The sequence below is a fragment of the Lutra lutra genome, chromosome 10 (genome assembly GCF_902655055.1).
Source record: "Lutra lutra chromosome 10, mLutLut1.2, whole genome shotgun sequence".
NCBI classification, from domain to species: Eukaryota; Metazoa; Chordata; class Mammalia; order Carnivora; family Mustelidae; genus Lutra; species Lutra lutra.
The window spans coordinates 8,879,618-8,901,407 of NC_062287.1; the positions used below are offsets into that span (position 1 = coordinate 8,879,618).

Here is a 21,790-nt window from a genome sequence, read left to right on the forward strand (position 1 = left end):
AGTTTTTCAGGGTGTCAACCCTTCTTTTACTGTATGCAGTTAATCCTATTTGAAATGAGAAGCCTTATGTACTATAGGTCAGGGGTGAGCATACTTTTTCTTGGAGCAGGTTGTAAATATTTTAGGCTTTTTGAGTCATGGTCTCTGTTGCAAATATTGTAGTGAGAAAGCAGACGTAAGCAATACGTAAATGAATTCCAGAATACCTACATTTGGCGGGATTTGGCCTGTGGGCTGTAGTTTGCCAGCCCGTGTTCCAGATGGCTCTTTGGTGTATAGAACTTAAAGAGTAGGTGGAAAATAATATCACTCTGTTGGAGCTGGCATTTGGGTTGGTTACTGGCTAAAAGCTAGTAATTGCTTTCAGCATACCTAATACTGTTTTTATCTTTTCCTAGATTTGATGTGGCTAGCATGATGTCTGTTACACTCAGTTGTGATCATCGGGTTGTGGATGGAGCAGTTGGAGCCCAGTGGCTTGCTGAGTTTAGAAAGTACCTTGAAAAACCTATCACCATGTTGTTATAATTAACCGAAGAATTTCTAGACTCTCCCAGGTCACAATGGTTCATTCTTACCATGATATAAATATGTTATTACACAGGTGGTTCTTTTTATTTTAAAGTTAACCAGTTGTTTTTGAGTCTGTCCAGATAAGTTATTTGTAATGGGCATTACTGAATTTTTTAAATGCCAATTACACCCACATATTGTACACATTTAATGAACACCAGATTTTGAACTGTGTATTCCTAGTCAAGGGAATATGTGGCCTGGCCTTTTGGTGATAAGTACTTCCATTGGGAAATGTAGAGCTAGAATTGTGGTTCCCTGTTGAAACAGATACATAAAGGTAATCTGGATGAAACCTTGAGGTTTTGAAGTTTAATTGCCTCAAATGTTTTGCTCATTTGAGAGAAAGAGAAGTCAAGGAAAAAAGAGAAGTCCATTCTCTTTGGAGAAAGGCTCTGAATTGAACTTGATTTTGGAATTTAACCCTAATCTAAATTTTTCTGTTAGATGATCCTGGTTTATTATGGATGGGAAGGGTAGAGAACTTCAAGAAAAATAAGTGAAATTTTAAAAGTTAACATTCTCTTAGACTTCTCCAACCAGCTGTCTGTCCTTTGTTTATTTTTCTATGAATCCCAAAATGGTTGTTTTGCCCCTTGAGATGAAGATATAAATATAAACCGGCACTTGTTATAAAAGAATTTGTGTGGGTATTTATTTAAACAACTTACATGCGTAATTTTGGGAGAATTTAAAATTACCTCCAAATAAAAGAATATGCTTATAGAATTTAACAGAAAGTAGAAATTATTCCTCAATAATTAACCGTTGGTTACTTGCAAATGAACTTAATTATCAGAATCTGTTACTCAAATGACTTTGGAAATCTGTTATCAAGAAACTGTGGAGTAAGTGTACATATGTAAAATATGGTTTCTAGTGAGATATGTGCCAAAGTCCATTTATCACCAAGTCCTGTCTGAAGGGAAGAGGGGGAGAGAGATTGCTAAGCAGTTGGGAGTGCTAAAAGATTAGAAGCAAAGTGGTCATTTCTACTTGGATAAAGTAAAAAATGTTCAGTGTGTACAAAGAAAGTGTTCTGTGTTTTTCCACTCGGTGTTGTCTCATGTACAATAAGAAAGTCCTAAAAGCCTATTGGAAAGAAACAAAATAAGTTGCTTGCTGCCTTATCAGCCTAAATATTTTTTTCCATTTTGTTACAATTTGCCTTTCTTCTTAGGGGAGGGGGAGTGGAAGAGGTGATATTGTGATATTCAGGATAATAAAAATGAATTTGGCACGTTATCCCAATTCCAGACTTTCCATTGATGTGTTTTTAATAAATTATTTGGAATTGTTTATGATTATTTAAAATAAATCTGACCAGTGTTTCCTTGTATATATGTGGAGCGGTCCCCTGAAACTTAGGTCTTTCAGTGTTGAATCTATTTTTAAATGTTCTTTATTAAATGCTGCAGAAGTGACACTGCATATATTCCAGAATATTTCCCTTACTGTATTATGAAAACAGTACAGTACATTAAATTGATTTTTCAGTAATTAGTAATGTTAGCTTGAATTGAAGATTGTGAAGGAGGAACAAGCTAATCAGAAGGGACCAGCGGTGTGAGCCACACCTGGTTCAAATACATGAAACTTCAAAGATAATTCATTTTTGGCAAATGCTGATGGCTCTGTTGTTCCCTTGAAAGAAAATAAAAGGTTGTCTTCTAATAAAAATTATTTGGAGTTAAAAATTAATCTGGGTATAATCCAAATCTGGATTCAGTCTATTTCTCTTACCAGAACTGAAAAAAGTTAAAAATTTTGGTTAAAATTATTTAAAAATTAAACTATATGTTTTCAGTGTGTCTTGTCTAATTTTTGATGTGTTGGTAATTATTTTTCACATTAAAGCCAGAGATAGCTGTATATGTGTACACTCTTAATAGAAATGCATTTTAAGCATGTAGAATTAGTGAAAGAGAAGACTGAGTTTAGGAGGATGTAATCTAATACCTGAAGCTTAGGGAGTTAACTGAAGCACCGCATGGTGGAGGGTGCCACACAGCGAGATGAAAGCATAGTCTGGACATGTTAGATACTTTACACCAAGCCTGAGGTTTATGAGTGAAGTTATGGTATCCCAAGGCATGGTCTGGAAAAGGAGTTAAAGAAGTTAACTGGCCTGAGAGATCGTATGAATATGTTGCAAGGAGTACTTCTCACGTAGTAATACACAAAGCCTGGAATACATGGGAAAATAATCACTACTGATAATGATCTAAAACCAAGTTTGTAGGGGCACTTGGGTGGCTCAGTCAGTTGAGTGTCTGACTGTTGGTTTTGGCTCAGGTCATGATCTCTAAGTGGTAAGATTGAACCCTGCATAGGGAGTGTTTGCTTCTCCTCTCCTGCCTCTCTTTCTGCTCCCTCTCTCTCTCTACACACCCCCCCACACACACACACACTCTTGAACCTTAAAAAAAAAAAAAACAAGCTTCTAGAAAAATCTAGTCTCTAAATCGAGGATAATTAATATTCACCTCAATTTTCAGTTTGAAGGAAAAAAAACTTGGTAAGATTTAGATTAAACTACCCCACAGCTATTAATGTTCTTCCTGGGCAAAGTTTTACATTTTGGGGGAGAGGGAGGAGAAGTTTTTATGAATATAAAAATCCATTGAAATAAGTAAAATATTTTGGAAAATAAGCATGTAAATTTAAAATTAAGCATGCTAGATTTTGAAACACATTTTACTAATGAGTATACAAACACTAAGCTGCTGGCAAAAGTAACACCCAAATGCCGAGAGTGCCAGAGCAGAGATTGAACCACTTCGATGTGGTTAGGTATGGGAGTGTGTAGGACAAGTATTGACAGTGATTTTGTAGAAGAGAAAGTAAGGTGAAAGCATTCCAAGTTTTTTTGATGGAAGAGAATATAATAGTTGTGTTAACTTTAGGACATCATATACTTCTAAATATCACATATCAATTCTTTCTATTCTAGATACTAGATTAGTTTCTAAGTTAAAAAGCTTTGAAATTAATAAGGACTTTAAAGACCTTATGTTGAACTAGAAACTATTACAAGGAAGCTGTACTGTATCTAGGAAAAATGATTAAGGATGTTTAAAGTTTGATGTGAACATCAAAGTTAATACCTTTGTATTGAACAACCATCTGACAGATGAATGAAAGTTGGTAAATATATCGCTTTTGTCTTTTATTTTCATAGGAGAAAGGCACTTGTCCCAAAGTCACATCCTTTTTCTTAGGGTTAGATGTATTTTATATCTTCTGTACAATAACATCCTGTTATTGTTAACTGCATCGTGGTATCCAGTCCACAGACAAGTCTCTTCTTTGATATTAAAAGATCTTGGTAACTTGGACTCCTCCCATCAGAACTGTTGTAGTAGTACAGAGGTTCATAGAAGCATAGGTTTGCATACTACTACATTGGCCCTGTAAATTCATAGCTGGAGGAAACTTTCACTGCTTCAGTTCTTCTTGGTAATAGAAAATTCACACAGTTTGAGACTTATTCCTGATGCAAAAATTTGCTAGAGACAACCAAGTAAACCAGAATTTCAACCAGTAAACCAAGAATTTTCACAATTTACTTGGAAACAGAATTTTCCCAAATGACAATTTGTTACTTTAAGACCATTAGAAATAGCTTCAAAACAAGTATATCATGGCAATACCATTATAAGAGTTTCTGTCTAGCCAAATTTGAGTTAAAAAAAAAAAAAGATAAACATAAGTTGGAGAATCTCACTCCATCAAAAAGAATTCTTAGAAAATACTAGTATTTAAGGTAAACTTTACCACTACCTCTTCACCCATTATAAAGGTCCTCTCATTCACATGCCTTTAGCACTGAAAACCCAAAGCAAATGATGCTCTTGACTTACACCAATGGCATTGTGACGATTAATGTAGCTTTCTCTTTGATAAATTTGGCTGTAGTCATTTCAGTATCCACAAATTCTGGAAGATTCAGATGTAATCTGTACTTCTCAGAGACCTCAATCAATAAATCATCCTAAGAATAACAAACCAAAGTATTTTAAAAGATGAAGGTAGAAAGTATTTCCTGGTTAAAATATGTGTACTGGATTATTCCCAGTTATTCACTCGTTTCCCATAAGAGGAGGATCTCACTGCCATGTGACTTGCAATGAGCTTGTACAGCTGCTGTTGTAACTCCCTGAGGTTTTGAGAGATTTTGTTACTGCTGCTCAATACATCAAAAGTTAACTGATAGAAAGCCATATATCGGGTGTTGCCATCCTATATTATGTGGCATTGACTTTGTGGCTGACCAGCAAATAGCGAGGAAGATGTATTGGCAATAGGAAAAATGGTGACCCATGTTTTATAGCGATAAAAGCCCTTAGGAAAACCAGCACAGTAATTTGAAAAACAAGTAACTGTATGCCATTAATGTGTGGCTTTAGCAAAAGTATGAAAATAGAATATTGGCAACATGCATTGTTTCTATTGGCTACATTTAATAAGCTACTACAAAAAGAGATGGGCTTAGAAAAGAATTTCCCAGTTTGCAAGTAGGATTGAAAGATACAGAGGGGCACCTGGGTGGCTCAGTGGGTGAAGCCTCTGCTCAGGTCATGATCTCAGAGTTCTGGGATCAAGTCCCACATCGGGCTCTCTGCTAGGCAGGGAGCCTGCTTCCTCCTCTCTCTCTCTGCCTGCCTCTCTGCCTACTTGTGATCTCTCTCTGTCAAATAAATAAAATCTTAAAAAAAAAAATACAGAGCCCAGAAATTCTATGACTTCAAGGCTGAGAAATGGAACTAATTTTTATTTTAAACCAGTAAAAAATTGAGAATTTATTTCTTACCTCCAAAGACTGATTAAGACAGCCTAGAAGTAAAGACTGAATTACATATTATTATACTCTTTGTTAAAACCTCTAACTGGATTAAAGTGGAGCCCAGTTAATCCTTATGTTTGGCTCAAATGACAGCAATTAAGTAAAAAAAGACAGGCCATTGAAAAATGGACATGTCAAATAAAGAATTGTGGGGTATGGCACTGATTGGAATCAAAGAAATAAAATGGTACCAGCCTTGACTAAAACATTTTAAAATGACCTTTGGACCCCCAACATTCCAAAAGTGTGTAAAAGGGTGAGTAAACTGCTCAGCACATAAGGATGACATATTCTCCAATGTTCTTTTCTGATGTGGCCAGTGTGGGTAAGATAAAGGGAACCACCACCCAGAGAATGAAGCTGAAAGTCATGGAAAACAATGGAACTAGGGGGCTAGGTAATCAAGGAATCTTGGTTCTCTACCCAAGAACGACTCTACCCCCAGGAAAGGGACACTGACAACATCTGCTTAATGGGATTTCAGAACTGCTGTGCACCAAGAGCTGCTGTGTCCTTCTCATTTTCCTAATTTCCAAACTGAGACTTAATTATGTTTATCCTCTTTCCGTTCCACATTGTATGGTGCGTGTGGCTATGGCAGTAGATTACCTGTCTTTGTAGCTCATATGTCTGTGGTTCAAGAGGAGATGAAGATTATAATGGCAAAATCTTGTATTTCAGAGGCTGATACTAGGATTGGAGATGCCTTTTTTTGGGAAAGAAGCAAATAATTGTGACCTTGAGAGTGGACTGTAGTAGATTGTAGGACTTATGCCAACTTTTTGCTTTTCTTCTGTTAGAGGATTATACATTCTTGCCATTTGAATTCCTGTGACTACCTGTGAGTATATTCTTCCCAGCCCTGTTGATGTAGTATTTGAACTTGTGCCTTAAATTTGGCCAATAGAATGTGAGTAAAAGTGATATATACTATGTCCGAGAGGAAGTTTTTTTTTTTTTTAAAGATTTTATGTATTTATTTATTTGTCAGAGAGCGAGAGAGAGCACAAGCAGGCAGAGGCAGAGAGAGAAGCAGGCTCCCTGCTAAGCAAGGAACCCCACATGGGACTTCCTGGGATCATGACCTGAGCTGAAGGCAGTGGCTTAACTGACTGAGCCACCCAGGCGTCCCTGAGAGCAAGTTTTAAGATTCATTGCATGGCTTGGCCATTTCTGTTTTCTCTCTTCTGTGAGAATTGCGTATCTTACCTGTATCTTGAAATGGGCAAGACTCCTGGAATGGAGCAGGCCTACCTGACATACAGCCTGAGCAAACTGCTATAAACCACTGAGATTGTGGTGTGTTTTTTTTTTTTTTTTTACTACAGCATAATATAGTGAAAGTTGACAAAGTTTACAGTATTACCTGATTGACTTACCTCAGAAACACTAAGATCACAGAGAGAGACGGAATCAATACCAGGTAATTCAACTTTTATTTCAATTTCCAGAGGTTTATCATTCTGGTCAACCACAGTTTTTAATTCATAGGCTGGTTCCTTCATCTCTACCTGGGTCTCTGAGCTGGAAATCTCCTCAATCAGACACCTTGCTTTGCTTGAAACTTCACCTTTTGGCAATAAAAGCTGAAAGTGATCTGGATTGCTCACAGCACTACTTATCTGTTCAAGGGTTAGTTCTTATGGAAAAAAAAATGGGGGGAGATGAAATCACAAAATTAATCTACAACATAAAATGCCATCAGGCTATGAACTGTAATATATGTGGCATTAGCCAAAATGGCAGCTAAAGCTGAAGCTAATTTGGTGTGGGAATCTAAAAGAATCTTAAACCTGGGGCACCTGGGTGGCTCAGTCAGGTTAAGCATCTGACTATTGATTTCAGTTCACGTCATGACCTCAGGATGGTGAAATGGAGCCCTGCATTGGGCTCCATAATCAGTGGGGAGTCTGCTTGAGATTCTCCCTCTCTGCTCCTGCCCCCCAATCCTACCCCCTGTGGTTTCTCTCTCTCAAATACATAAATAAAATCTCTTTTATAAAATAAGTAAAATCTTAAAAAAAAAAAAGAATCTTAAGCCAAAGAACTTTGTTAAAAAGTTTGCAGGATTTAAAAATCTTTAAGGACATGTTAATATTTCTAATATCTAATCTTTATATTTTTCTATCTTAAGATTCTAATCTTTTTAAATCAAGATTTTTAGTTTGCAAAATGTACTCAGGATGCAAAACAATTTTAAATCAGTTAGAATTTCCATTTACAGTCATTAACTTACCCTTTCTCATTTTCTCTCTTAAATCTGTGGGGTCACCTTGTATTCCCATCAGATTTTGTTTCATCCTTTGAATGCTTCCTTTTATTCTAAATTTAGCGATACTGTAAGAGTGTGAGAGAGTGAGCTGGAATTGTTCCTCAATGCATTTCATGGCCATCCGTATTAATTGATCTTTTTTTACTTGGTCCTTTTCTGCTGCCTGGAGAACATCAGGATTGTAGGCAACATCGATGACTGTATAAACATCTGTGTGTGTAATTCAGAGGATGTGAAATGAAGATAAATTGTTTCACTAATGATATTGTCAGGTAATATAGTAAGTCATAATCCTGGATAAAACTAGAAAGCATAAATTCTACTCCTGTATTTTTCAGAGATAAACACAATGGTGCTAAATACACACATTTCCAATTATGGCATTTCTTGGCATTTTATATGGGTTACTATTAGAAAAAACAGAATAGCATTCAATTCATATAAATAAAGGTATGCTTATTAATTATTAACTACATTACAACCAAATAAAATATTTTACTTGTAATGCCTTTTACCAAGTAAAATCTGATCATTATTATTCCCAATAAAGTTTTTAAAATGTGCTTTCTCTCCCTTAATTCTGTGTACCTGATGTCTCAGACATATCTTCTGGTGTTCCAACCCTTAGAGGTACTGGATGAGTGATTGACTGGGGAGCTGGGATCCTTTTCCACTGACTCAGGTTAATAAAAAGTACTTTTTCCTTGGGTTTCTAAAAAGCAAATAATTTTGCATATCTCAAAACCTAGTTTTTTTTTTCATTTTATAATAATCCTAATGGTAACTCATCACAGAATTTGAAGAGTGAGAATTTTAGGCTCCAAGTAAGCCATTCCATGCATTAAAACTGTGTTTGAAAATGACACTGTTACCTGATTTCCCCCAAGCTACTGAGTTTTCATGAAGATCCCATTGCTGCTCCCAGAGGAACTGGGAGGAAGGAAGGGGCACTGATTTAAGCAGATTCTGGGTAAATATGACCCTATTTCACTACTTCCTTACCTCCCAGCCAAGCAAGTTCTCTTTATTTGAAAAAACCTCCAATTCTATGAGTTTCTGTTAAGTCATTACATTGCTTTTTTCTTGTTCTAGTAGAAAATGACTTTGAGATCTCTAAAATACATCAAATGTGAATTTCCCATTCTTACTCCTTCATCATCATCTATGTTTCGCTCCCCCTTTAGAGTGGCAGTGCCCCTCAAGTTTTCTTAAAGTAGCAATAGCCAAACATAAATGATTCTCTGATTATTCCAGGATTCTTTCACTCAAGGCCTCCCATCCCTGGGTACCAACACCACATACTAGGATCCTGGTTTGTAGACAGAGCTGTGGTTCTGGGGTGGCACAGAGCTGCTTCCCTTCTTTCAGCTGCTGTTCAATGAACTTCTCATAGCTCTCAGGATTACTTTCAGCCAGATCGTCTAGGAGGTTCCAGAACTGAGTAACTTGGGTGAGCAGACACTTTGAGGAAGACTCCATGATTAAGGTAAATAGGCCTCTTGAGTCTGTGGAAAGATAGGACTTAAGGGGGGAAAAGTCTATGGAATTAATGATTCATCTCTTCTTTTCGAGGAGGAGGAACAAACAGGTCAGGAGTTGTTTTGGTGAAGTTAGCACCTGTGTCTAAAACACTGTGGCTCAGCACCACTTTCCTTTACCTTATTCTCTAATTATCTAATCCACCTTCTTAAATTCTCAAGTTGTCTTCCCGGGCAAGTCCTCACCTCTGCCTGGACTCTCACCAGCACCGAGGGGAGAGTAGTCAGTTAAAGTCGGGATTACCTAGTGACCCATTCTCTTGTTCGGATACGGGTATTGGCTGACTAGTGCCTATCCAGTCCTAAAACTGCCAGAGAGCCACAGGACACTTCTCCTTGCTTCGGAGTTAAAAGCAAGGATTCTGGAGCCAGAATGCCCAGATCCCAGTCTTAGCTTTGTCATGTACTAGGTGTGGGACCTTGAGCAGTGAAGTTATGTATCAGTCTATTCTCCTCAAAGTGAAGGCGCTAATACCTATCTCGTGGGGTTATTGGGAGAATTAAGTATGCTCATGCAGAGAGGCTGGGACACTTGGTAAACCCTAAGAGAATGATAATATCCGTGTCTACAGATAACCTCCCTCGCTCTCCTCTCCCACTGGAGACGCGTCCCACAGCAGCCACAGAATGAGGAAAAGAGGAGGTCTGGGTTCCCCGAATACGATATTAGGGTTAAACTAAACGGGAAGCTTAACGAAAGGACAATCATCCCAGAGGTCGGCGAACCCACCTCCTCTCTGGGTTCCTTGACAAACCGCGACGCCTGTTACCAGGGTAACCGGACTGGGTACAACGTCTAATTGGGTCCGGAAAGCTCCAGGAAGAAAGGCTTTTTACATCCAGTTCCGGAATCTCCCCCTCCTGGTGTTGGGCTTGCTTTTCAACTGAGGCCGATCCACTTCCTTTCCAGGAAGGCGCCCGCCTCCCTTCCGCACCCTTTGATCTCTAGAGGATGCTGGAAACCCTCCCGGTGGGAGTCTCTGGGTCCTGTGGGTGGGAAGAGTTTCTCCGGAGCACGACTTCCGGCCTGAAAGGGAAGCCCGCTCCCTCGTCTCCCAGACCGATTCCTCCCCCCAAATCCCCGCCACGCGAAGCTGCGGCGCACGGTATGGGTGTGTTTGTGTGTATTTGTATGGGGAGGGCGTTTGGAGGGAAGGTTACCGGGAGCTCCGTGGCCGCTGGGGGGCAGGGATCCCGGTGACAGAGACTGGGGTATTTTCTCCGTCTTCCACTTGGAAGCCTCAACCCCACCCCCCACCCCCACTCCCCTTTCGGGCACTCTGGGTGTCTCTTGGGCCCAGTCGAAGGTTGTACCCTTCCAGACCGTCCCCATCCTTTCGAGAGAGCGAAGCCCAATCCCGGGGTCCGTCCCAGAAGAGCGTGAACGGGGCATGCCCCCCTTAAGCCGGCCGTCGGGATTCCGCGCTGGCGCAGCCTCCGGCCTCGGTCCGAAAAGAGATCTTCCTGTCGGTGCGGGCTGGGGGAAAGGCAGCCGTGGCCTGGGCCACGGGTGAGGGCAGAATAACCGGTGGGAAGGCTGCATTTTCATGAAGGACTCGGGTGAAGCTGCAGAGCTGCCTTTGAGCCCTGACTCCTTGGCTTCCTGGGTCGGAGGAGATCTTGTAATGGAGTGGTTCTTCGTCTCACACTAGCAAGATGCCTGATTTCCTCAGGATCGAGGGGTGAGTGAGCGGTGGGGTGGTTGCACAAAACAGCTGCTAGCTACACACTGAATATCCTTGTCATCTGTTTTTTGGAGGCTTCTGTACAAAACAGAAAGAATTCCCCTGAATGGAGATACTTAGGGCGTCTCTGCATTTGATGTCAAATGTTGACATTTGTGGTCCTGCCATTGTCAGATCTAGGTATTTGCTCCATCACAAACTAATTTTGAGATTCGAAAGTTGATCCCTAATCCGGATCTTGTTTGCCTTGGGCTGTCTGGTCTGGGGCAAGTTATGGCTTAAGGGAATTTCATCTACAAAATAGAAATGAAGATACTTGCCTCATATAAAACATGGGGGTTGTTTTGAGGATTAAATAAAATGGTGCTCTTGAAGGCACTTAATTCTGTGCAGTTTGAAAGAATTTGGTTGCCCACCATGTCACTGTGCATTCATCTGCACATTAGGGTAGCTAGGCGTTTCCCTCTTTTAATGGTGAAGGGAAAACTACCCCTCAGGACCTCTGACTTCTTGTTCAGTGATCTTTCCTTTACCTCATGCTTCTTTATAACACTGTAATAAAAGATAAGGTAAGAAAGAAAATTATTGTTATTAAATGTTATTTATTGATTCACTTCAGATTGAAGAATGTCCCGTGTTCCATTGGGAAAAGTCCTCCTGAGGAATGTCATCCGGCATACAGATGCTCACAATAAGGTGAGAGGTACAATCTAGTTATTCCTTAACATTTATTGGAGTCATACAGTGTGCCATGCATGATTTTGGTAGTTTGGAGATACAAAGATGAACAAAACAGATAATTACAATCAATGTGGTAAGTCCTATAATAGAGACACATATAAGGTGCTTCCGTGCCCTGAGGAAGGAACAGTGAAATCGGCCTTGGGAAATTAGGAAAGGGTTCACAGAACGAGGGGTGTTTGAGCTGCTATATTTGAACTAGTTCTTGATGAACAGGTTCAAATTTACCAGGTGTAAAAGATCATTCTAGACAGAGCATCATGTACTCATATGGCAACAAAGAAGAGCACAAAGCACTTGGGGTGTGGCAAGAAAGCTTGTGTGTCTGGAAAGGAGGGAATGCTGAGGGGGTGTAGTGAGAGAAGGTGAGGCTCAGGTGGTAAATCAGAATTGGATTGTGATGCTTGGAGATTAGACTTTTCCTCTAAATAGTAAAGAAGCTATCAAATGTTTTTAAGCAGGGTGTGACAAGATTATATTTGTATTGTAGAAAGATGATTTGTTAGCTGGGTAGGGGAGGAGAGAGCAGATAGAATGAAACAGTAGAGACACCGTTCAGGCAGTTGCAGTGCTCCAGGTGAGAGATGATGAGGAGTTCATGTGAGAGCAGTGACAGCAGCGATGAAGATGAGGAATTTCGGAGATAAAATCCAAAGGATTTGGTGACTAAACGTAAAGGGTTATCATTTGATAATTGCAGCATAGTTGCAAAGTTAATAAGGTGATAAGTGAGTCTTTGCAGGGTTAAAAAGTTCTCCTGTTGCTGCAGAATTCTACATACTTGAGATTCACTGGGTTGCATTGTTGAGCTACTCTAGAGAATCCTGAATTTGTTCCCCAGATTCCTGATTATAAACCATTCTGTAATACAATAATTAATGCAGAGTGTATTGTTAGTTACTTTTTTTTGATATAAAATACTGTTTTTTTAGTAATTATATTTCTTTTCTTTTAAAAAATCTAGATTCAGGAGGAATCAGATATGTGGAAAATAAGAGAACTGGAGAAACAGATGGAAGATGCTTACCGGGGGACCAAAAGGAAAATGTTACCCAGTAGTTCAAGGTGAAGTTGGAGCTCTAAGAACCAAAATAATTCAGGGGCGCCTGGGTGGCTCAGTGGGTTAAGCCCTCTGCCTTCGGCTTGGATCTTGATCCCAGGATCCTGGGATCAAGTCCCGCATCGGGCTCTCTGTTCAGTGGGGAGCCTGCTTCCTCCTTTCTCTCTGCCTGCCTCTCTGCCTACGTGTGATCTCTGTTTGTCAAATAAATAAATAAAATCTTAAAAAAAAAAAGAACCAAAATAATTCAGATCCTGTTCAGAACCATCAAGTTTCACTTCGAAAGCATTTTAGTATGCTAAAGATAGAGGAGTTCAGTTCTGTGAATCTTTAAACCTTCCTTCTTTCATAAATCTAGACCTAAGCATAAAGGTAATGGCTATGATACATATGGTTTAACTTTTAGCATTTATTTGCAATGGGGAATTTAAAAATTCTACCTTGAATAACTTTAAAAGTTAAGGATTCTGTGTATTCTGACCTTGTCTGGTGGCTTTTAAGATTCTCTGTTGCTGTCTTACGGTCACTTAGCTATCATTTACTCCTTTCCCCTATTAGTCTTTGATTCTCAGGCTTTTCTTTACCCCTTCTATTTCCTGTGTTCACCAAGTCACACAGCTTTTAGAGTACCTTTTTAATAATTCAGTGTGAATATGCAGGATAATGCAGGCTTAATTGTCTTGTTTGTGGAGGTATAGGAATATCTGAGTATTGAGAATATTTCTCGGGCTTCATATGCCTGTTAGTGTAGAGCTGTGTGTATGAGAAATGACTGTAGTAATAATGCTGATTTCTAAAGTCACCCAGGGGAGCAGTTAATAGATATGTAGAGTGAGTGAATGTGCCTGTGTAGTACTCAGGCTTTGGAGTGCGGTTGACTGTATATGTGAAGGGCTTTAGACAAGAAAGTATTCAGGGTATCCAAGGTAAAGAAGGCAGAGTCTCAATATAAAAATAAATATCTTTGCAGTCGTTTTCTTGCTGAAGATGGTCCTTTGAGGATTTAGATGTAAAGTTAGTGCAGATGATAATTTGTCTTCTATTGGTTGTTCAATTCCAAGCCACATTTTCAGGGACAAAATATTGTTTTTATTTTATTTTAATTTATTTATTTTTAAAGATTTTATGTATTTGACAGAAAGAGACAGCAAGGGAGGGAACACAAACTGGGGAGTGGGAAAGGGAGAAGCAGGCTTCCCGCTGAGCAGGGAGCCCGATGCGGGGCTTGATCCCAGGACCCTGAGATCATGACTTGAGCCAAAGACAGACACTTAATGACTGAGCCGCCCAGGTATCCCCAAAATGTTGTTTTTAGAGTGAATTATTGATATCTCTCATGGTCTAATAAATCTTTAAAACATAATCTCTTAAGGGGCAAGGGTTCTGATTGTCTCATCCCTGCAGCTAGAATGGTGTCCAGCACGTAGGAGGCCCTTGAACATTTTTGATAACTGATTAGCGTGCTTAGTGACTTGTTAGCGGACCTTGTAAGCACAGGGTGGTTCTCAACTATTTTTCTACCCTAGCCTACTCATGGGTTAGGCCTTGCTCCTACTATTACTATGACCTCACTATAGCAAGTTGCTGGTTTTTAAGGAAGGGAATATATTTCTAGGTTAGTTTGAAATGTCCCCACCTGTGATTATGCTCTACTTCCCTCTTTCCGTGTCCTCCTACTTGACAATTAGTAAGTGAGCTATAGCATGCCACAGTCCATAAGTTATTTTGTCTTTATTCTGCAATAGGATGGGTAGTGATGGTCAGATTTTCACTGGACAGCTATACAGACTTAGAGCGAAGAACAGATCATGTCTTTTTACTTTTTTTTTTTTTTTAACACTGAATCGGTGATTTTGTTTTCCTCTTAGCTTGTTCAGTGGGTTTTGTGCATGACATCCATAAAGGAACCTCACAGATTGCTTCTAAATATAAAAGTTCTTCTGTTTTTCCTTATAGCCGGATGCGTAGTGATGGTTTTGATGAAGAAAGTCAAAGAGACTATTGGAGGCCAAAGAATGAAATTTCTGGGGCACTGGAAGATGATTTTCTGAAGGCTAAATCCTGGAATAAGAAGTTGTATGATTATGAAGCTAATATGCCAGACAGGTTTGTGACAAAATTCATGTGACCATTAATACTATTTGGTCTGAGAATGTGTACTTTTACAAATTAATCATCTGTACAAAAACTTGCACATAAATGTTCATAACATAATTATCATAATGGCCAGAAAGTAGAAATCCAAGTGTCTATCAACTGATGAATGGATAAACAAAATGTGGTAAAGTATTTCCCCCCTTATCCATGGGGGATACATTCCAGGACCCCCAGTGGTTGCCTAAATCTGTGAATAGTACTGAATACTGTGTTTTTTTCTGTACAAACATAACCTATAATTAAGTTTGATTTCTAAATTGGGAACACTAAGAGAGTAACATTAACTAAAAATAGATTTTTTATAAAATAAAATAAAATCTATGTGAATGTCCTATCTCAAATATTTTAGTTGTACTGTACTCTTGTGAGGATGTGAGATGATGAAATGCCTACGTGTTGAGATGAAGTGAGGTGAATGAGGTAGGCATTTTGATGTAGCATTAGGCTACTCCTGACCTCTGACCGTGTGGCAGGAGGAGGGTGATCTGCTTCCAGAAAGCAAAACTGCAGATAAGGGAGTGGAGGGGAACTAATGGAATGTTATTTGACGAGAAAGGAATAAAGTACTGATAAGTGCTGCCACATAGGTGAGCCTTGGAAATAGGTGAAAAAAGCCAGACACAAAGCACCACTTAGTACGATTCTATTTCTATGATATGTCCAGAATAGGCAAATCCACAGAGACAGAAATTAGATTCGTGGTTGCCATGGGCTACAGGAGAGGGAGGAATGGAGAGGGACTGCTAAGGGATGGAGTTCCTTTTTGGATGATGAAAATGTTCTGAAATTAGATAGTGGTGATGGTTGCACAGCTCTGTGTACTGAAAGCAACTTAATTGTACAGTTTAAAATGGTGAATTTCATGGTATCAGAATTATACCTCAATAAAATTGCTATGTAAAAAACATTATCCCATTGTAGACAGCATTGTTACAAGTTATTTTTGGAGAGGTACTTCACAGGTAAAGAGCAGAGTAGAAGAGTTCCTTAGTGTTTCCTTTGTGTCTGAAATGATAACATGCAGTACAGAAAATGTAGCCAAGTAAGTTACTGAGCTTGAAGGTGGGGTTGGCTCTGCCTTATCTTTATTTTCTTTGCTCTGCGTGCATGTCTGTGTCTGCATGCATTAAGTCTAATTTTCTTTAAATTTTCAAAAATATATGCATTGCTTTAGTAATACATGTAATGAAATATGTCATCTTACAGATGGGGTCACAGTGGTTATAAAGAGTTATACCCTGAAGAATTTGAAACAGACAGGTAAGGCAAATAGGCTTACTGAAAAAAAAAAAAAAAAAGCTAGAAGCTATAAGATTAATTTCAAGTCTCAACTATAAATTGGGTTCCTAATTTTAAAAAGGAGGTAACATTTGCCATTAAAATGTAACTAGAAACACAATAGGCAATTTATTTGGGAGATAACTGGTATTTTGCCTTTTCCTAATTGACGTTCTGCATTTATATATAGCATTTAGGTTTTTAATAGTTTTTCGTGCAGTAACTCAGTTTGGCAGATTAGAATTCTTGTCTTCATTTTAAGAAAACAAGATGAGGAAACAACTCTGAGTGATAGAAGTCTCATAGTAACCCTATGTCAGAGCTTTTAGTTAAAATTCAGATGTTAACCCCAACTTTTTTTTTTTTAATATTTTATTTATTTGACAGACAGAGATCACAAGTAGGCAGAGAGGCAGGCAGAGAGAGAGAGAGAGGAGGAAGCAGGCTCCCTGCCGAGCAGAGAGCCCGATGTGGGGCTCGATCCCAGGACCCTGGGATCATGACCTGAGCCGAAGGCAGAGGCTTTAACCCACTGAGCCACCCAGGTGCCCCACCAACTTTTTTTCTTAAGATTTGTTTATGTATTTGAGAGCGAGCATGAGCAGGGGGAGGGGCAGAGGTAGAAGCTGACTTCCTGCTGAGCAGGGGCCTGATGTGTGGCTCAGTCCCAGGAACCCCAGATCATGACCTGAGCTGAAGGCAGATGCTTAACCGACTAAACCACTCAGGTGCCCCTAACCCCAACTTTCTGTCTAGAATGCAGAATACTAAAATATAAATACACTTTTTATTTTCTATAGTAAAGCAGTTTCTCTTTTTTATTAGTAGTGATCAGCAAGATATCACCAATGGAAAAAAAACATCTCCCCAAGGAAAACCATCTACCCACGAGTCTCACAAACACAAGAAGTCAAAGAAATCTCACAAAAAAAAGCAGAAAAAAAAGTCACACAAAAAACAGAAGAAAAGCAAAAAAGAAGCCACAGATATAACAGCAGATTCCTCAAGCGAGTTCTCGGAAGAAACTGGGGCTTCTAGTACCAGGAAAAGGAAACAACCGCATAAGCGCAAGAAAAAATCCAGGAAAAAGTCTCTCAAAAAATCTGCTTTATTCTTGGATGCAGAAAGTGACACTTCCCAGTCGGATGATTCTGCATCCAGCAGTTCTGAGGAAGGTGAGGAAAGAGACACTAAGAAAACCAAAAGAAAAAAGAGAGAGAAAGAAGTCCATATCCCTATAGTTAACAATGAAATACAGGAGAGGACAAACAAACGCACAAATTGGAAAGTGGCTACAGATGAACGGTCTGCAGAGAGTTCAGAGGATGACTGAGGAGGAGAGCTATTCCATTTCCCATCTGAATGGTTACTTACAGCTCTTCTACCTTGGGTTTTGCCAGTGACTCTCTTGCCCAGCACAGGGACCCTGATGTCAGAGCTATCCTGTGCCATCTATCTACGTTCTGACAGACTTCTTGTCTTCTGTTTTGGCCTGTTAAACTTGATCCTCTGATTGTTAATAGGGAATCTGGTATTTTGTTATGAAGTTTTCTTGAAGAGATTATTTTTTGCAATTAATCACATTTAGGGTAGAGTGCATATACAGCAAATTAAAGGACCCAGAAAGCTGAATCCCAATAATGACCTGGGTACACCAGTTGGGATGCTGAATTTGGGGAAAGCAAGGGCTGGGATCAAGAAGTGGATTGGAATTGGTGCTGTGTAGAATGTTGGAACATCGTGTTCTCTGTTTATATAGCAGGTGCCACAACTTTTATTGTCTTCAGCCTTGGTGCTTTGATCTTTCTGTATTTTGGCCTCATAGATGTGGTCTTTTATTTAATGAGAAAATGAGTATAAGAGCAAAACATTTTTCCTTTATGATTATATCCCTAGGCAGCTGTTACGAGACTAGGGTTTTCCATCAAATTTCCCTGCTGGACAGGGTCCGTGGCTACATTCAGTATACCCCTAAACATGGTTATTGGTTTAGTAAATGGTTCTCTATTTCCATTGTGGTATATTGCCTAAATGAACTTGTGTTCAAAATTAATTCTTCAGTTGTTTTGGGTGAGTCCTCAACCAAATGGGGTAAAATTAGGAATTAGTCATGCTGTCTAGTGGTGCTCTGAACAGGATTCAGGGTAGCAACTGCCATTTAAATATTATCTTCCTTGTTAATTTCTAAATCTATTAATGAACTTTAGGTTTTCCCTGAAACTAGGTTGAATCAGTTCCAAAATAAAACAGGCTTCTCAGGGATGTACCCGCTTCTTCCCTCCCAGTCTGCCTTCCAATTAAAGCACCAAGCAGAGACCGTATTATTTCCCTTTGCTATATACTGTGATCCCTACTGTTAATTCTTAAGAAACCAAAATAGCACTGAAAAAAGGCTGGCAGAACACAAGTGATTTTTTTCATTATGACAGAATATCAAGAGACATGCTGCTTTTCCTGGTTGTCATTTCATGGGCTGAGTAGAAAGCTTGAAAACTCAGAATTTTGGTCTTGGTTCTGCCTCTAATTAGTTATGAGGTTTGGAAAAGGTAAGTTAACCTCCCTGGCCTTACTTTCCCCATGTATGATACAGAAATACTTCATGGTAGCATGACAGTGTAAGACACCAGCAATAGAATATAACTAACAACATTCCATGAGGTGGTAATATTTTACAGTTCTAACTACTAAATTTGTTCTCTTTACAGAACAGATGTCTAATAAAATGTTTGGTCATAAAATACATGGTTGGCTAGAGGTTCCCTATCCCTTGATTATATGCAGGTGCTACCTTTGGGGATATTTACTTGAAATATTAATACTTTGGTACTCAATTGTCAATGTTCCATGGTGTATATTTTTACCTTTGGGATTAGTAGGGGCCCCAGGTGGGGAAAACAGTCTGTAATTACTACCTCTTAACCTAAAGACAAATTACTTTGTTCCTGGAATAGGTGAAATCTTTGTTGGAAGGAGTTTTCAGCACTTTTTTTTTAAAGCATTGTTTCTGTGCTATAAAAGTACTGATTCTAGCACAGACTCAGGAAGATGGGCCAGTGGAATAAGGCATCTCCAGTTTGTTGATTCTACTTCAGTCTTGACCTTCCCTTCTTCCCATACTAGCAGGCCTATTTCTTTCCCAAGAATACACATCTTGCCTGTTTTGTTTTTTGCTGTGTTTACTTTTTCTTGGTCATGTATAAGCAATAAACCTGTCTTCTGTTCTTCACCTTTCTCAACCCCAATTTCACTTCTATACCTTGGGCTGTCTTTGATGGTTCTTCTAGCCCCCTTAAATATGGCTTAGGATGGCCCTTCAAAACCCAAGATCTCTCATTTGCACTACTGGTCTTGGAACGTATTTCTAGTGTTCCTGCCAATCAGAGATCTCTATATTAAATCCTAAAATGGGATTAAGAAAAAAAAAAAAGTTGGAGAATTCACATTTATTGAGTAATTGTGATAAAACATGGAATTTCTGAATTCCAAATAAATAAATTTCACTTTTTGAACATTTGATCTGTTACTTTTTAGCACCAATAGGCTTGGTAACAGCCTCAAGTTCACTTGACAACAGGCTGACGATCTTCCCCCACTGGCCCTTCAATCTGCTTAACAAGTCCTTTGCTTCTGTTAGTCTCCCAAGGGACGGCCTACTGCCCTCCTTTCTGTACAATTTGGGCAAACCGACTGGTGATGGCAAGAGTAGTGTCAATGAAGCGGTCCACACAGCTAGAGAGACAATTTTCAGTACGAGAGTCTAGGCGATTCCCTGGCTTCTCCACACATTTATCCCAGCACAGCTCCATGAAGTGATGTACCTAAGAGGAAAGAAAATTAGTAATCATTGCTGTCTGCATATAGGTCTAACTGCCAACTTTATTTCCTTCCTGTTTTTCTCATTTTCTTTCACCTCATTTTTTTTTTAAGGTTTTGTTTATTTATTTGACAGAGAGAACACAAGTAGACAGAGAGGCAGGCAGAGAGAGAGAGAGGAGGAAGCAACCTCCCTGCGGAGCAGAGAGCCCAATGCGGGGCTCAATCCCAGGACCCGGAGATCATGACCTGAGCGGAAGGCAGAGGCTTAACCCACTGAGCCACCCAGGCGCCCCTCACCTCATTCTTTAAATCAACAAATCCTGGGCTCTCCTCTTCCTCACTTCCTAATTTGTCATCAGTATGGCCCAGATCCTTGTTCTTACACTGCAGTAATCCTTAATCCTCTCCGTTTCTGTTTTTCTCCTCTTTAGTAACTAAAAATAACTTTCCATCAAGTCCCCCCTGTGCTTCATGCACAATTCCTCTGTGAGCTGCTCAGGGTAGCCCGTTATTTAACCACCAACCTGTTAAGCTTCCGTGAAGTACACGCACAGCATACTCAATGTGACTTAGTATTCCTGGAATGCCCTACCTAAAGAATTTTCCCATTCTTCAAAATAGTTCCAGTTTTTAACCTCCTTGGAGGCCATTGTCTATTTTTTCCGATTGTGTTAAGTCCTTAATCAGACCAGATTTTCAGGCAGGGTTAGTATCTTCTTTTATATTTCCAAGTTGCACCAGTGTAAGCGGGGAAAGTATGGTACCAATTAATTTTCCCCAAACTGCTCTCCTGTTCTTCCAAACCTATGCCTTACAGACGAGTTCTTAAGTTCTCAAGTTTTTGGGGTCATGGACACATTTGTGAATCCAATGAAGGTCATGGATCCACTCTCCATAGAAAGGCACACAGAGGTACAGAAACCGTTTTTGCTACTTAATGGTCCGCGAACACCGCCCCCCGCCTCCACACAAGGCGGGGGGGGTGGTGGGGACCATTTACTGAGGGCTTCCTTTTGAGACTGGGTGCTAAGCAGTCCGTCGGTACTTTACGACTATCTCCATCTGAGGCGTGGTGAAGCAACTAGCCACGCGGCTAGTGGTGCTGCTGCTAGTCAGGGTCCACGCCGGGTTTCGAACCATGCCGAAACGGCTCCCAAACACTTGATCTAACCCACAGTCCAAACTACTTCAGAGCCCACCCTTCTCCATGAACGTTCCACTGCTTTGTCGTTTTCAAATACATGATCGCGTATGACCTCGACAGTCCAGCGAGGCAGCAGACGACTGCAGAACCAAAACCCACACGCGGCCTGTAAAGGGCGAGGCAGGATCAGAACCCAGATCTTAGGAAGGCCAAGCCCAGAGCGCTCGCCGCCAAACCAGGCTCCGGTGCCCTTGCCTCGCCCGAACCTTTTTTCTCTGCTTTACATTTTCTCTTTCCCCACGCTGGGTGTGCCCAGCGGGCGCCTGAGCACGACTGGTCTCCAGAGGCTGGAGCCTGTTCGTGAAGAACCCGGCGCGGCAGGAGCGAGCACAGGGCAGTCCACCCGTGGTGAGGTCGCAGAGCTTTCCTAGCGGCCGTCACTTCACCGGCTGACTAAAAAGTCTGAAAACTCAACCTGTGCCTCACCCTCCTGTCTATTCCCCCTGGTCCTTGACCCCGCACCTGGGCAGTGAACTGCGCCTTCTGTTGTTCCGCCGCCACCAGGCGCTGCAACTCGGCTTCGTCCGCCTCACCCAGCTCCGCCATCGTCTGCCTCCAGCCGCGGCCTTCCGACGAGCGTGTGCGCGCATGTGCGGCGGGCGCGCGTCGGAGCCCAACTT

At 40.3% G+C, this 21,790-nt stretch overlaps 4 protein-coding genes across 11 annotated transcripts in view; 2 read left to right on the top strand and 2 right to left on the bottom strand.

The window, feature by feature from the left end:
- Positions 1-2,394, top strand: part of DLAT (dihydrolipoamide S-acetyltransferase) — a 31,836-nt gene extending 29,442 nt beyond the window's left edge. Inside the window, exon 14 of the mRNA XM_047747496.1 lies at positions 399-2,394. Coding sequence (XP_047603452.1) covers positions 399-528 — 130 coding nt within the window. The 3' untranslated portion in view covers positions 529-2,394. The remainder of the gene's footprint in view (positions 1-398) is intronic.
- Positions 2,395-3,624: 1,230 nt separating this feature from the next.
- On the bottom strand, positions 3,625-10,111 carry PIH1D2 (PIH1 domain containing 2). Of its 3 annotated transcripts, none has more exons than XM_047747502.1 (7): positions 9,960-10,111; positions 8,994-9,196; positions 8,280-8,403; positions 7,656-7,901; positions 6,799-7,058; positions 4,437-4,567; positions 3,625-4,082 (listed from the first exon to the last, which is right to left on the bottom strand). In XM_047747502.1, exons 2-7 carry the CDS (start codon positions 9,168-9,170, stop codon positions 4,061-4,063), a joined length of 960 nt encoding a protein of 319 aa, XP_047603458.1. In that variant the 5' UTR covers positions 9,171-9,196; positions 9,960-10,111; the 3' UTR covers positions 3,625-4,060. The 3 variants fall into 3 exon arrangements, with proteins under 3 accessions (XP_047603458.1, XP_047603459.1, XP_047603461.1); XM_047747503.1 differs by lacking the exon at positions 9,960-10,111 and adding an exon at positions 9,474-9,946; XM_047747505.1 differs by having other exon boundaries at positions 3,625-4,567; positions 8,994-9,212; positions 9,960-10,105.
- A 66-nt stretch (positions 10,112-10,177) lies between these two features.
- Positions 10,178-18,892, top strand: NKAPD1 (NKAP domain containing 1). 6 transcript variants are annotated; one of them, XM_047747509.1, is made up of 7 exons: positions 10,178-10,335; positions 10,882-10,911; positions 11,534-11,610; positions 12,620-12,720; positions 14,672-14,821; positions 16,079-16,132; positions 16,976-18,892. In XM_047747509.1, the coding sequence occupies exons 3-7, from the start codon at positions 11,542-11,544 to the stop codon at positions 17,481-17,483; spliced, it is 882 nt and encodes a 293-aa protein (XP_047603465.1). In that variant the 5' UTR covers positions 10,178-10,335; positions 10,882-10,911; positions 11,534-11,541; the 3' UTR covers positions 17,484-18,892. The 6 variants fall into 6 exon arrangements, with proteins under 6 accessions (XP_047603465.1, XP_047603466.1, XP_047603464.1 ...); XM_047747510.1 differs by having other exon boundaries at positions 10,903-10,911; XM_047747506.1 differs by having other exon boundaries at positions 10,251-10,335; positions 10,783-10,911.
- Positions 18,893-19,578: 686 nt separating this feature from the next.
- TIMM8B (translocase of inner mitochondrial membrane 8 homolog B) lies at positions 19,579-21,788 on the bottom strand. The gene is made up of 2 exons (XM_047747515.1): positions 21,633-21,788; positions 19,579-19,968 (listed from the first exon to the last, which is right to left on the bottom strand). The coding sequence occupies exons 1-2, from the start codon at positions 21,714-21,716 to the stop codon at positions 19,801-19,803; spliced, it is 252 nt and encodes an 83-aa protein (XP_047603471.1). The 5' UTR covers positions 21,717-21,788; the 3' UTR covers positions 19,579-19,800.
- Positions 21,789-21,790: the final 2 nt, after the last annotated feature.